This window comes from Trichomycterus rosablanca, chromosome 8 (genome assembly GCF_030014385.1).
Source record: "Trichomycterus rosablanca isolate fTriRos1 chromosome 8, fTriRos1.hap1, whole genome shotgun sequence".
In the NCBI taxonomy this organism is placed as follows: Eukaryota; Metazoa; Chordata; class Actinopteri; order Siluriformes; family Trichomycteridae; genus Trichomycterus; species Trichomycterus rosablanca.
This window is the reverse complement of record NC_085995.1, coordinates 17,277,124-17,293,406: the sequence shown is the minus strand read 5'-3', so window position 1 is coordinate 17,293,406 and position 16,283 is coordinate 17,277,124. Positions and strand designations below refer to the sequence as shown.

Genomic DNA, 16,283 nt, shown 5'->3' with positions numbered 1-16,283 from the left:
AAGAAACAAAAAACTTATATTAAAATGTGGCTTGTACATGTGCCCACAATGGCCAAGCAAGGTAACAACTGGAAAAGCAGCTTTTACACGGCAAAGCCATAATATTTTGACCACCTCCCAAAAAAAGCAAATAGCAACTCTAATTTCATAACAACTGTGCTGATGCATTGTTGGACCATCCACAACATACAAGCCAAATGACCTAATGGTTACATCCTGATACGACAGGACATGTCTTGTAAAGTCCATATACTTGGTGGTAGTTTTAACAGCATATTAGGTTATCATGATAAAAAAAAAAGTAAATAAGTGTTAAAATAAGCTGCTGATTTTTAAGGAAATTGAAAATTGTTAAGGTTTAAAAAAAAAAAGAAAAAAGTTTACATTGTTAATGGTTTATAATAAGAAAATTTAACATTGTTAATGGTTTATAATAAATAATTCTATGAAATTTTTTATTTTTATTTAATTTAAAATTTACTAAAAGCATTGGTAATTAAATCTGAGAAGCAATATAGTACACAAAGCCCCTCCAAACACAAATTTTATAATACAAAATCTAAGCAGAAAAGTAATGTGTGTACTCAAAGACAACACAATTACAATTGCGTTAATGTTAACTCAGACATTTTTAATTGATGTATACAACAAAAGAAATGTACTGTGAATTCCTGTGACAAAATTAAAAAAATTACTATTCCTTAAGACATGTATTATTCCCGAAAACTGTAGTCCAATTACAAGCGAAAGCGTGAAAGCTTTACTGTTGTCCTTCTTTTTTCTCTCCTGTGTCCGTTCCACTTGAACTGTTGCTGCTGCCTTCTCTCTCTGACGCCATCTAGGAAAGATTAAAACCAAATAAGATTCCAATTTACAACACCAAATTATAAAAAGTTGGGACAGGACAGAAAAAGCAAATAAAAAGTGTTTCTTATATTTACTTTGACTTTCACTTTATTGCAGACAGTATTGTAAAATATGTTTTGGCACCAAGGATACCACAGGATGATGTGTTTCAGGTGTTAACAGGAAAGGGTTGTCGTCATATTTTATGTTCTCTACACATTCTCTATAGGGGACAGGCAGACTAGTCCAGTATGTGTATACAACCACGCCTTTGTATTGTGCAGGATCTGGTTTTGCATTGTCTTGTTAAAAAATGGAAAAGATGGAATCCTGAAGGCAGCATATGTTGCTCTAAAAGCTCAATGTATAATGTAAATCTAACTTATCTTTGCCAAGGGCACTCACAGAACCTCATACCATGACAAACCATGAGTTTTTAGTTATCTTTGTTGCCCACCTTGGTAAACATTTTGTCTAAAATTAAGCTCAAATATGTAATATTTTAAATCTGTATCTACAGTTTTCTTCATTAGGCTGAATTTTTTTTTTTGCCAGTAAATCTACATGGTTATCTACCAAGAAAGTGGTAAAACGGTCTAGATGTTTTAGCTATTAAGGTTTTTAATGCATTTCCTCCAGTTTTTGTCCAGATCTAGTCATGTCCAATACCCAATATTATTTTACCTTACAGCTGCTTATTACTGCTGCAGGCCTCCACTCCTGTCTGTATAGACGCTCGGCCAGCCGATTCAAACTCAGGAGTTCAAAATGTCAGCACCAGTGGGCCAGCATGTTCTACAGCTGTGCCACCAGAGTGCTGACTATCAGTTTTTAAAAAAAGTAGTCCATAGCTGTTAAGCAGTCACTTTGTGGCAAATATTAAATAGGTTGCTTTTTCTCAGAACTAAAATCTTAAATCTTTAAAATTTCAACAGCTATGTAAAAGCATTCACAAAAGCAGCCTTTTACCACCAATAATATATCAAAGTTTAAAAACTTCATGTCATGCCAAGACCTAAAAACTTCATGTTTGATTACTGCAATGGTCTCTTTACTGAAATCATTTTCCCAAAACCACAGACAGCTACAGTTTGTCCAAAATGCTTAGGAGAACTAAGAGATCTGAGCACATTTTTAGGTCACTGCAAATGTTGTCAAGAACCTTCCAGAATATGGTGGAAAGAGGCAAACATTAAGAATGGTAGCTCAAATGTGGCAAAGAAACCACATACAACCAAAGAACTTCAGGCTTAGCTTAAGACATGTGGAATAATGGTTTTAACATGTGCCATACAAAAACACTGAAAAAAAACCCAGGACTTTATGGGTGAAGGCCAAGGAGAACCCCCTGCTTAAAGAAAGGCATAAAAAGAGTGACTGAACTTTGCCAAAACTTACATAAACAAAGTACAATTCCTCTTGGAAAAATGTTCTATAAACAGATGAAACCAAAACAGAACTCTTTAGCTGTGCATTTCAGTGTTATGTTTAAAGACAACGAAAGTTTATAAAGAAAAGTGCACCCTACCTACAGTAAAACATGGTGGAGGATCCATAATGCTGTGGAATGCTATGCTGCCTCTATGACTGGGAAACCTTAAATGTTGAGTGAGTGAGTGAGTCAGTCAAACAAATTGGGTCCTACAGCAGTATAATTACCCAAAGCACACATTCACAAGAATGGTTAAGGAGGAAAAAAAATAACTGTTTTAAACTGGCCACCAATGACTCCTGATCTCAGTTAAATTGAAAATCTGTGAGGAGAGCTGAAATTTGTTACTGGATAAAAGAACCCTGCAAACAGGTTTTTAGAGGAGGCCTCTTGTTCCAGTGAAAGACTTAACTTATTTGTTTAATGTTTCTCGATATGCTAATAAATATTCTGATGATACACATGTACATAACTAATTATGAATATATTGACTTTTTATACTGAACAATCAATGGTGTCAATAATGCTGACCACACCTGTAAATATGACAATCTAGGTGCACAGAAAACATGCATTTAAGTCTAAATGAAATTACTCATTTGAATAAGTACCTTTTTGTAAGCCATCTCAAAAAGCTTCAGAGACGCTTGCTGCAGATTCGTGGCAGCCTGTCTGATGCTTTCTCCATTTTCTGCATCTTTCCGAGACAGTAGATCTTGCACATTAGAAATTTCATTTCGAAGCTTGTTGCACTGAAGAAAGAAAACCAGAAAAATTAAATTCTTTACCTGAACGTGCAAAAATGACAAACTAAAAAATAAATAAATCAAGTTTACCTCCTCAGCGGGAAGTTGGTCCTTGAACTCCTCTATCTTTGACTCAGTATCGTGGACAATGCCCTCAGCCATGTTTACAGCCTCAACTCGGTCCTAGAAAAATTAAATGCATTTAAAATTGAAATGTTCATTAATCGTACTGACCCCTAAAATGAAATGTGAAAATTAAATTTACGTGTAGCAAGAATAAGCTTAAGTGCAGGCCAGTTACATAATAAACCAGGTAACAATATTTAACAAATGTAACATTTCACGTTACGTGGTTTAAATGAATGGAAAATGATGCTTATATTGTTAGGGCTGTTTTCCGCTTCATTCGTAGAACTTTAAATGCCTCATATGTTTTCTTTCTGTTTAGAAAAATAACGAAACTAGATAACATATGCAGCTGGAATAAATACTTTATAATTGTGATAGTACCAACTAGGGTAGGCAGTTATTATAACCCTTTTAGACATTTTCCTTCATCTACTTAATTTACACTTTGGCATTCTCAGTTATGCCACAACCAAGACTGTTGTACAATTTGCTTTGCTGACAAAAATCCTATGAAACTTCTTTCTGCACAGCTGAAATTATTTCCATATACGACGTTTAGGTTGACTGCAAAGAATGGTTGGGGCATTGTGTAAAACACAATAAAAACAGTTATCGGAGATTTGTTAACTCTTGAACTTATACTTAATTAACAATTTGTTTGTTTGTTGTTTAACGCCATGTTTACCTATTGGTCATTCTCATGGCAAGATAGGTACCTAGCTTTGTTCGGGTTATTTATTCATGTTCTTTGTCTTGTGTCCTTTCTGTGTTTATTTCTATATGTGTATTATCAGTCCTGTAATTTTCAAATAATTGATCAGAGTTTGTGTTTTGTTTTTTTTAAAGATTTCTACCATTGTGTTTGGAATTACGAGTCTTTGTCGTTCTATGTTATATTTTGTGCATTTTGTCAGTAAATGTTTGATGGTTACTTGTGTGTTACAGTGTTCGCATATCGGTGGGTGTTCTCCCTTCACCAGGTGTACATGTGTTAGGTGGGAGTGCCCTACTTAATTAACAAAAGTATGTTTATTTCTATGTGTATTATCAGTCCCGTATTTTTCAAATAATTGATCAGAGTTTTTTTGTTGTTGTTTTTTTAAAGATTTCTACCATTGTGTTTGGAATTACGAGTCTTTGTCGTTCTATGTTATATTTTGTGCATTTTGTCAGTAAATGTTTGATGGTTACTTGTGTGTTACAGTGTTCGCATATCGGTGGGTGTTCTCCCTTCACCAGGTGTACATGTGTTAGGTGGGAGTGCCCTACTTAATTAACAAAAGTACAAAGAAAAATATTTAGAATTTGACTGATCAACATAATGCATTTTGTAAATATGGACAACAAACAATAAGTGCAACAAACAAAAAAGTAGACAGAGAGACATTTTTATTAATCACTCGTTTTAATAATTTGGAGACAGAGTTTACTAACTTTAGCAGCTAAAGTCTTAAATTAAGCAAAAATATGCAATAATTTAACAAGCAAAAATGCAGTTGCTGTCTAGTTGCTGTTCAATTTTAATATATTTTAATTAGGATGTGTCACACACATTTACTCTACAAAGCCACATTTTTGAACTGAGTGTGAAATAAGGTCTTGCTGAAATAATTAGTAACTTCCTGGGAAACAATGTCACCTTAAAAGCAGCATATGTTGCTCTAAAATTCCAATAAACAACTTTGAATCTGGTACTTTCACATCAAGCCGTAGACATTGACCATTACCATGACAGACATTGGCTTTTGCACCTTTTGGCACAAAGTGTTGAGCCATGGCCCATCTTCTCCTACATATAAAAGGTGGTTCCTCCTGATACCTTTACATGCTACCAGTGAACCTGCATATTTTTGAAATGTTTCACTCATTTTGCCCCTGTCCAAACTGTTTTGAACACAAAAAAATTATTTATATTTAGAAAATCAAGTTTGACAGCCAATCTTTAAACTGACAGACTTGTTGACAAAATGGTTACTAGGGGCAAGTCCATGTAGTGTGTTAAATGTATGGATCAGTATTTTCAACTGAACCTAAGTTAAGTCTAGAAGCTCAAAGTAACCAAAAAGCAGAGTTTTAAATGAATTTACTAATGAGTTATTAAAAGTAGTGTGTTGAGTCAAAGATGGTCATGGGGTCTACCAGTTCTGGAGGGAGTTCCTAAAATACCATACGAGTTAGGAAAAGGGAAATGTCCTTAGCCTTGGCTAGATCTTATCAGCATGACATATTAAAAAAACGACATTTATTGTTTAAAATCCTGTACATAGTTAAACATATTTGTATGTAGGAGTGGGGGAAGTACTGAGGTAAATTTGGGAGTCGTCAATATAGAAATTTAAATCATGCTTTCAAATTGCAGTACCCAGCAATAGCATATAGATGACAAATAAAAGATTACTTTAAACTGATTGCTGTGGCACATCTCGAGAAATGGAAGCTGCATTAGATTTGAATTTGCCAATGGAAATAAACTGCTAATGCCCTTGTCTAAGACTCAACCTTTTCTAGAACATTTAAGAGAAAGGGCAAATGACAAATGGTTCTGGAGTTAGCTAACTGAGAAATGGGAGCAGCAGTGACAGGAAAACAGGCTTTAAGAAGTGATGTGAAAGTGGCTTTAGATCCAGCTTCCACATCAAGAGATTCCAAGATTTGTATACTTGCTGACTAAAATGCAAACCTGGTATCCCTATATCACAATTTACTATTCGCAGTACAGTATTTTAGCACATTTAGCAGTGATTTCTGCTCATCGCCGTCACACCAAGTTTCTCTTTATGATATTCAAAACTGCAGCTGGTGATAGACCTAAATGCTTTGATATCCAGTAATAAGAAACATTGTCTTTGACCTAACTGACAAGAACTCTTAAAAGGAGCATCCATCAAAGCAATGATTTGTCATGGTTCACCAATTTCAATCAAACTTTTTAACTCAACATTAATGACCTGGTACCAGTTACACTGCTAATTGTGGAACCTTCCAAAACAGTGTTGCTTGTATAACCTTGGTCTTATTTTGCCTTTGTCTCAACTTCTTTTGAGTGTGTTGCAGGTGTCACACATTGTTTTTATTTACAAAATACAATTAATTTTGTCAGTGAAAAAATGTTCTCTTTGGACTTTTATCAGTTCAGTAAACATTTAGATGATTTAATTTCTTTAGTTTTTATTGTATTTTTGAATAGTGTCCAATTTTTTTTACAGAAATGGGTTTGTTTTAATTTTAATTTCAACCAGATTGTGTGTTTCTAAAAAAGTTTAGGACACTGGTCCTAGTTTGTAATAGCCCAATTTAAATTATATTTAGTTTCTGCAACATGTGTAATTGTTATAGTTTTTGTTTTTATAGAAAGCCTCATAAAAAAACATTAAACCTTTTGGTGTAACAGTTACACATTTATTAATCCAATTTTTGTAATTCAGCAAAGTAAACTACACAGGTGAAGCTGTGTAAGAGGCTATTTGATCTTTTACATAAGGTTCTTTTTGACATTTTGTATAAGAGTGAAACAAAACACTTTCTCAACACTGAAACCAAATCAATCCAGGCAGGCCAGAGTGTGGTAAATGCATCTGTTTCTCAAGGGTAAAAGGTAAAGCCAATAAGAGATGAGGAAATACCTTTCTTTTCCTGTCTTCCTCAGCATACTTTTCAGCATTCTTGATCATATTTTCAATATCATCCTTACTGAGGCCACCAGATGATTGGATGACAACTGAAAAAATATTCAAACATCCATAAAAATTATTTTCATGATTTACAATGACAAAACTATGAACATGTGTAAATCAAGTCTTACTTTGCTGTTCACGTCCAGTGCCTTTGTCTTTAGCAGAAACATGCACAATTCCATTAGCATCAATATCAAAGGTAACCTCAATCTGTGGGACACCACGTGGAGCAGGAGGGATGCCAACCTTTAAAAGCCATAGATCATGACCCATATTTATTTGTTGTAATGTATATTTCCTTTAAACAGTTTTCATAAAGGGGTAAGAAACTAAAATCATATAAATGAACTTCTGTACTTCACTGATGAGGATTTTAAAGCTATGCTATTATTGCTATTTTTACAGATGACATAACCATGAAAATATCAAACAAAAATTTTGAATAATTCACACAGATTTCATCAATGGCTTACCAAAGTAAACTGTCCAAGAAGCTTGTTATCTGCTGCCATTTCACGCTCACCCTGGCACACTTTAATTTCCACTTGAGTTTGACCATCTGCTGCAGTAGAGAATACCTGAGTGACAAGGTTAAACAGTATTACGCATGTTATATAGGTAAAAAAAATTATTTGTATGACAATATGCTGAAAATTGAATAAAAAAATATAAGATCTTGTTTTCTGATATTTAATTTTTTATTTATATTTAATAAAGGCTTGGCTATAAATTATTATTAAAATCATTCTCATTGGGGATAAAGATACTACTGCATTAAGTGCTGACTGCACATTATAAGAAGTAGGTTAATTTAACATAGTGTTTTTGAAGGTTTTAGTAATAAATGCTGGATAAAGATTCATCAACTAAGATTCATAAAGATTATACTACTTCTTGGTTGTTACCACCTACAAAAGCCTAGAAGATTTACATGCTCAATAAAACCTTATTGTGTGACATGTTTTTTTTAACCCACCTGGCTTTTCTTAGTGGGAATGGTTGTATTCCGATTAATAAGTTTGGTGAAAACGCCTCCCAGAGTCTCAATTCCCAAAGAAAGTGGGGACACATCCAGCAGGAGCACATCAGTCACATCCCCAGCTAATACACCACCTTGAATTGCTGCCCCAATAGCCACAGCTTCATCAGGATTTACAGATTTACTTGGAGCACGGCCAAACAGATCCTGCACTGTCTGCTGAACCTAATAATGAAAAGAAAAGGAGAAAACATGATTTGAAAACTAAGCGATCCCAATGACATTGGGAAAAACCCTTTAATATAGAACCACTATTTAATCTTTTAAAGGGTAAAAGTAATATTTAGTCATTATCAAGCTTTGTAAAAGACTGTAAATTGCCAAAAACAAAATTCCAGAAAGCAGAATACAAACAAATTCAAATGGCAAATTCTACCTTTAAATAAAACCGTGCAAAACAAGCTATTTAATGTTGTTTAAATTTGATAGCACCATATTACAATTTTACAGAATTTTACAGAAAAGTCCATATTTGTCTCCCATTGAAAACATCTGGTGCAATATTTAACTACAGGGACTCCAGGCTGTTATGCAGCTAAAAAGTTGAAGCAAACAAAAATTAAAAACACTCACACAATGCGTGTTCTCAATTCCCGAACAATGACAGATCATTGTTAATTTATTTTCTGTTATTTTTGCTGTCCCAACATTTTCTTACAATTTTTTTTTTTTTTACAACCAAACAGCACTGAATATACATTGGTATCTCCCAAAGGTAGTCCTGTGTGCTAAGTAACACCTCTAGAGAATGCTGGCCTATTTTACACCTGATGTCACAGTTTGCTGGATGCCTTAAGCTACAATTTAAAGCTTAATTTACCACTTGCAACTGATAATTTCTCAATTACATTTCAGTTGGATACACAAGCAGATGGTTAGTGTAAATTAAGTAATAAATTATTAATACTAATATAATTAATGCTAATATTTTTGTTATAATAATAATACAAGCATATACTGTACATTAATAACTTAATTACAAAAATAAGTTAACAAAATGACAATGTTTTGGCTGACCAACTTCATTGTTTTTTTTAATATAAACTCATTTACATTTTCAGCATTTAGCAGACGCTTTTTATCCAAAGCGACTTACACAATGAGCAATTGAGGGTTAAGGGCCTTGCTCAGTGACCCAACAGTGGCAACTTGGTGGTGGCGGGGCTTGAACCGGCAACCTTCCGTTTACTAGTCCAGTACCTTAACCACTGAGCTATCACTGGCCTTTAGAATTTGATGTCTGCAACTCACTAAATAAAAGTTAGAACAGGCAAAAAAGACTGATCTAGATGGAAAATGTAATCTCAGATGGACCAAAAGACAGCGTAAACGCCAACTGCACTAGCCACCACCAAGTTTGGTAGACAGACTCGAAAGGAAAAAAAAAATGGCCCACCGGTAAAGCAAGGCAACAAGCACTGACAGCCAGCCTCATCTACCAACTGAGTCTGTACAGCTGGCTAGAGGAGACCTGTTCTTCACGTAAGCTAATTGAATCACTTTTAAAATCATTCTTCTTTCTTTAATTGTAGTGTATATTTTACTATATTTTCTTTGTTTTCATGTTTTAATTGCTTATCTCTCTTGTTTTAATTTCGTATTTCCCAAATTGTAGGGTATATTTTACAATATTTTCTATTAATTTTTCATGTTCTTAATTTATATTTGAATTTCATGTTGTCTTAATTGTAACTAAATGTTTGCAAGAAGTCTTTCTGAGGTTCTAGATCTCAGGAATGTTTTAATGCTTTTAATTTTTCCTTATGTAAAGCACTTTGAATTGCCACTGTGTATGAAAGGTGCTATACAAATAAACTTGCCTTGCCTTAGTTATGATGGTATTCATGTAGACACTCAGGTACTAGCAAACAACATGTTCTACCAATGCATATAATTGCACTAAATTATGTTTTAAAAACCTTACTGGCAGTAATCTAAATAATCCTGATAAAAACAATTATAAAATAAAATTTAAATAAATAAATAGGAGTACTGGACATTAGATCAATTGTGTCTATCGCCATAATTGTAAACAAAATCTGTCTAAATGCAAATGGTTCGACACCTGGTTAAAATGAAGGAGCTCATCTTGGATCCAATTATGTACGTAAGCCGCATGCTAATGGTCTTGGAGGAGTAGCTACCACAATTTATGACATAGGCCTGACTCATTTACATTTTTGGAATTTAGCAGACGCTCTTATCCAGAGCAATTTACATACCACAGCAAACATTTTCCTAATCTAGTTTAAGTAGACAACAGTTCAAGAATACAAGTCTGCTGGACCCCTGTTAGAACAAATGAATATGTAGAAGTTTTTCTTTTTCTTTTTTTGAACTACTTGTTGCTTATGTGGCTAATCAATTTTCAACAAATAAAAAACATGTTCGAGCTAATTATTAATTACTGACCCTCTGGTCCCTGTTTTGAGTTTATTTAAGAATTTTCTGAATTGAGTACTGATAAGGCCTGAATTGTTGGAGATTTTAATATATATTATAAAAATAACCATGATCTGCTTTAAAATCATATTTGACTCCATTATAAAATTCATGGGTATCACCCAGAATGTGACGGGATTTACTCACTGCTGTAAACATATCTTTGACTTATTATTAACTCTTGGTATTTACATTTACATTTTTGGCATTTAGCAGACGCTTTTGTCCAAAGCGACTTACAGTATACAGTCTAAGCAACTGAGGGTTAAGGGCCTTGCTCAAGGACTCAACAGTGGCAACCTGGCAGTGGTGGGGCTTGAACCAGCAACTTTCTGTTTACTAGTCCAGTACCTTAACCACTAGGCTACAATCTGCCCCATTGACACAGACAAGCTTGCTGCTCTACCACAAAATAAATTATTCTCAGAATCTTACTTATCCCTCAAAATATGAACTGTGTTTAACTAATTGTGTTTAAACACATCGCTATCAATCTAAATATGCAACTACATCTGCAACTGCAGCAATGTTTATTAATAAGTAACCAGAATTAATAACTATGTCACCATCAGAAGCTAAAATGATAAGAATCTGTTTTCTGAACCAGTTAAAAATAAAAAGACTGGGGGGGAAAGCATAGACATTTGAGCACAAATGGTGGCACACTAGAATTGTATAAAACAGAATGGTAGGATGCCCTAATTATTAAAAGCCAAATCTATGTTTTTTCTCTTTAATAGGAAATAATACATGATTTCTTTTTGATACAGTATCAAAACTTACTAAATTGTAAAAGCAACAAAACAAAAAAATACCTTCTGACTATACTTGTAATGATCTAATATTCTTTAATAAAGTCAAATGAATTCAAAGTGTCCCTTTTTTTCCTAGCAAGCAGCAATACAACCTGAGAAGCATAAGTGCTGATAGTGGCTTATCCAATGTTATACAATATATTTTCTTTAATCCAATATCCCAAAATGGAAACTTCAATAATTAAATCATCATGTCTACTTGACCCTATTCCAACACGCTTACTTAAATAATTGCTCCACTCCATTATGGAACTCTTAGAATAACCATAATTGCAATGCACTTCTCACTGGATGCTCTGGTAGATCCATAAACAAGCTCCAGTTGCTTCAAAATGCAGCAGGTGGAGATGCTTTTAGTCCTATTCTATCATTTCTACACTGACTGCCAATTAAATTCTGCAATAATTACAAAATACTGTTACTAACTAAATACTAAGGCGCTACATGTGCTGGCTTCATAGTATGTAACTTATTGAGCACTACAAACCAGCATGTTTACATGTTCACAAGGTGCAGGCTTACTTACAGTTACTAAAACCAAATTCACAATTGAAATTCAAATTGACTTGGCCAATTTGTGTTTGCCTAATCAAGAGTTTGAACTCAATGTCAGAGCCGTATTACTGTTTTCCAATGATTAAATATGAAATATTATAGTTTGTAAAAAGTCAAAATCATTGTATGGTTTATGCTTTCATAAAACCATCAGAAATAAGAATCAAGCACATCCAAATCCAAAGGCTCTGCTTCCAGCATTCTGTGTTCAAGAAGCTCCAGTATTAGCAGTGTCTCCATAACCACCCTAACCAAACTCTAACTCAACTTTACATAAAAATGCCCATCTTAGAGTGTGACCCCTACACTGACCCCGAGCTAGAACACAGGAGAAATGATTTCAAAAAGTAGCTTTTATCAGCCTACAGCCGACAGCAAGCTTTCCTTTCGTATGTTTGTTTACTAGGATTTTAACGTCATGTTTTACACTTTTGGTTACATGTCTTTGGACTGTGGGAAGAAAACCGGAGCACCCGAAGGAAACCCATGCAGACACAAGGAGAACATGCAAACTTCACACAGAAAGGACCTGGACTGCCCCACCTGGGGCTCGAACCCAGGACCTTCTTGCTGTGAGGCGACAGTGCTACCCACTTAGCCCTCAAGCTTTCCTTTCCATTTTAATATTTAGTAGGCAAACTCTTTAAAGCTATGTGGCTTATTATTGTGCATAAAGAATTTCTTATGCTTACTTTAAGTTTAAAGTACTGTATTAAGATTTTTACGGTAATGTAAAAAAAATAGATAAGTAATGCTTATTTAAAAAAATCTTACCAAGTCATTGTTGCTTACCCAATTGGCAGATTTATTTATTTTTGCTCAATTAATCCCACTTGTTTTAGTAGCTACTGGAATTGGATTTTTTTGTAGATTAGAGGTTTTGGTGAGTGTGCAAGCACGCAGTTGGTGGGGATGTGAATACTTTTGCTCACGCCGATGTCTGTGTGTGTGTTGCTGTTGCTAGGTGGTTGGTAAGGTGTTTGCTAGAGTATGTTTAATATGTATATGGAGAAGGGGTGACAATTCAGACAGGTTATTGTGTGTGGTTGCTAAGATATTTAAGGTGGTTGCTAGGGTGAATGAAAGAATGAATGGGAGGAAGAAGGGATGAATAAAATGAGAAACAAAACAAGCTGGGTCAATTGTTTGTAGATTAGAGCTTGATGACCTTCACTAAACGTGCACATGAATTTTTGTGGCTGTCGGGAAAAAAAAAGAAAAAAAAGAAAAAGAAAAAAAAGATAGTATTTTTAATAGGGGCAAAATGAAATGGGGGTAAATGGGAGGAACAAGGGATGAAACAACAAAAAAATAAACAACTTTGAATTTGTGGTGGTGGGCCAGCCCAGGCATTTGAACTTTAAATGACGTTGCAACTGTTCCATGTTGGTGGGCTAACAGTGAAGCATGGTGTTAGCAGCTGTTTTTTTCACAACTGGTCAAGGGAATTTTGAACAGTTTCAAATAGTAAATTTTGGCACCAAACCTTCAGACCTCTGCTAAAAAGCTAAAGATAAACAAAACACCTTCACCAGAATAGCCCAGAACATTCTAAAAGGTCTACTGTTTTAATAGTGCTAAAACATGACAGCAGAATATGTGCAGTAAATATAATACCCATAAATCCCAACTAATAAAATATTGTTTTTAAGGTAAGTGATGTGGTGTTGATGATTAGTAGAAAATGTTAAAATATTACAAGCATTTGATCTTACCTTGGGCATTCGAGTCATTCCACCTACTAAAAGCACCTCGCCAATGTCACTTTTAGAAACTTCTGCATCTTGCATGGCCTTCTGACATGGGGCCACAGTTCTGCGAATTAGATCTGCCACAATGCCCTCAAACTGGGCACGGGTAAGCTTCATGTTCAAGTGTTTGGGACCAGAGCTGTCCATGGTTAAATAGGGCAGATTGATGTCAGTCTGTGTGGAAAAAAATTAGACAAAAAAAAATAAATTTAGGAGATAATAATATATATGTATTAAAAACACTGCAAAAAAAATGCTGTGTTCAAAAATAGAAGTGTTCACAAAATGCAAAGTTAATAAACAGAAAAATCTAAATCATATCAAAACTGGGTGTGACGACCTTGCCTTTAAAACAGCAACAATTCTTCAAAATACACTAGAACACAGTTTATGAAGGAACTTGGCAGGGAGATTGTTCCAAATATCTTGGAGAACCAACCACAGATCTTCTGTGCATGTAGGCTTGCTCAAACCCTTGTTTCTTCATGCAATCCCAGACAGACTAGATGTTGAGATCAGGGCTACGTGGGGCCATTTAATCACTTTCAGGACTCCTTGTTCTTTTTTACACTTAAGATAGTTCTTAATGAGATTAACTGTATGTTTGGGGTCGTTGTCCTGCCGCCAAATAAATTTAGAGCCTATCAGACACCTCCCTGATGGTACGGCATGATGGATTAGTATCTGCCTGTATTTGTTAGAACTGAGGACACCATTAATTCTGTGAACAAACTGCCCTCTGTTACAGCCAATTATTGACTCATCACTCCAAAGCACCTGCTGAGATCACGGATACAAGCAGCTGAAATTAGTTTTCTTCAGCGGGAAAAGCTTGGAGTAAAACCACTGCATCGCTGCATGGAGAAGAGCCAGTTGATACTCTTATCAAACAAGGATGCCTCTTGGATGCCTTCCGCTGATCGCATATCAGGTATAGTTGACAAGAACAAAGCCCCAGAACCAACTGGAGGGATTATATCTCCTGGCTGGCCTGAAAAGGTCTACAAAAGGTTCAACACTGGTCCCACCAGACCATACCCCATTTTCCTCATGTGTGTTTGGAAGACTTGATGTAGGTGTTTGCAAAATGTAGCTGGGATTGGATGTTTTCTTTGTAAGAAAAGGCTTCCATCTTGCAATCCTAACCCCCAGCCCAGACACATAAAAAATACAGGAGATTGTTGTCACAACCAGTACCTTTAGTAAAAATTCCTGCAGCTCCTGTCATGCTGTTGTAGGCCATTTGGCAAGAACAAATTCCTTCCTATCTTTTTATAAATTTTGGAGGGATGTCCAGATCTTGGAGTTTAAATGTTATTGGTTAAACACAGCCACATCCCGGGTGTACACATTTATGCAACCACATTCTTTTAGTTTTTTTTCCCCCCATCTTTATAGGTCACATTAAAGGTGAAAATAAAATACCACAAAAAACGTACATTTTAACATTATTGGAACACCCCTTTCTATTAATTAAATTCATGTGTTTGTCACAATTGCGACCGGTGTAATTCACAAATCAAATTAAAATGATATGCTTCCCACTTTGCAGCAATAGTTTAGTGAAAGCCTTTTCCTGTTTCAGCATTACTGTGCCCCATGCACAAAGCAAGGTCTATAAAGTAATTTGTTTTGAAAAACTGATGTCCAATAAGCTTAGGGTAGGGTGCAGTGTTTGTGTGTGCACAAACATGTATATATGCATGTATGTATAAAAGTGGTGTGCAGTCAGGCCCTTCTAACAGTGTTCCAAGAAAGGAACAGTGGTAAGCCGGTGACAGGGTCATGGATGGCCAAGGCTCACTGATGCACATGGGGAGTGAAGGCTCCAACAGACAAGCTACTATAGTTCAGATTGCTGAACTTAGAAGTTAGAAGGTGTCAGAACACACAGTGCATCACAGTTTGTTGCGTATGGGGTTGCAAAGCCGCAGACCAGTCAGGGTACCCATGCTAACCCCTGTCCACTGCCAAATGAGCTAACAATGGGCACGTGAACTCGGAACTGGACCACGGAGCAATTGAAGAAGGTAGTCTGGTCTAATGAATCACATTTTCTTTTACATCACGTGGATGGCCGGGTGCGTGTGCTTACCAGGGAAAGACATGGCACAAGGATGCACTATGGGAAAAAGGCAAGCCGACGGAGGCAGTGTGATGCTTTGGGCAACGCTCTCCTTGGGTCCTGCCATCCATTTGGATGCTACTTTGACACGTACCACCTACCTAAGCGTTATTGCAGACCATGTACACCCTTTCATGGAAACGGTATTCCCTGATGGCTGTGGCCTCTTAGCAGGATAATGCACCCTGCCACAAAGCAAAAATGGTTCAGGAATGGTTTGAGGAGCACAACAATGAGTTTGAGGTGTTGACTTGTCCTCCAAATTCCCCAGATCTCAATCCAATCGAGCATCTGTGGAATGTGCTGGACAAACAAGTCCGATCCATGGAGGCTCCACCTTGCAAGTTACAGGAGTTAAAAGATCTGCTGCTAACATCTTGGTGCCAGATACCACAGCACCTTCAGGGGACTAGTGGAGTCCATGCCTTGATGGGTCATGGCTGTTTTGGCAGCAAAAGGGCGACCAACACAATATTAGGAAGGTGGTCATAATGTTATGCCTAGTCAGTGTATACAGTGCTGCAGACGTCACAACCTGTTTTAATTGTGGGCCTTTAAAGACAAAATGGTCAAATTAAATCGGAACAAAAGGTAGACTGCAATTCAAGATCTTAAAGACAATTAAAGCAAACAAGTTTCAGTAAAAACAATAAATTAAGTTAAAACCATGAATTAATTTAAAACCAAATTCACGACATCAAGTATGCTAAAACACAGGGGATCTGAAGA

At 35.7% G+C, this 16,283-nt stretch overlaps 1 protein-coding gene across 1 annotated transcript in view; it reads right to left on the bottom strand.

The window, feature by feature from the left end:
- Positions 1-610: 610 nt before the first annotated feature.
- Positions 611-16,283, bottom strand: part of LOC134319688 (stress-70 protein, mitochondrial) — a 29,385-nt gene continuing 13,712 nt past the window's right edge. Inside the window, exons 8-15 of the mRNA XM_063000980.1 lie at positions 13,394-13,603; positions 7,804-8,031; positions 7,301-7,405; positions 6,956-7,073; positions 6,777-6,871; positions 3,115-3,207; positions 2,890-3,030; positions 611-838 (exon numbers count right to left, since the gene is read on the bottom strand). Of these exons, the coding sequence (XP_062857050.1) occupies positions 761-838; positions 2,890-3,030; positions 3,115-3,207; positions 6,777-6,871; positions 6,956-7,073; positions 7,301-7,405; positions 7,804-8,031; positions 13,394-13,603 (1,068 nt within the window). The 3' untranslated portion in view covers positions 611-760. The remainder of the gene's footprint in view (positions 839-2,889; positions 3,031-3,114; positions 3,208-6,776; positions 6,872-6,955; positions 7,074-7,300; positions 7,406-7,803; positions 8,032-13,393; positions 13,604-16,283) is intronic.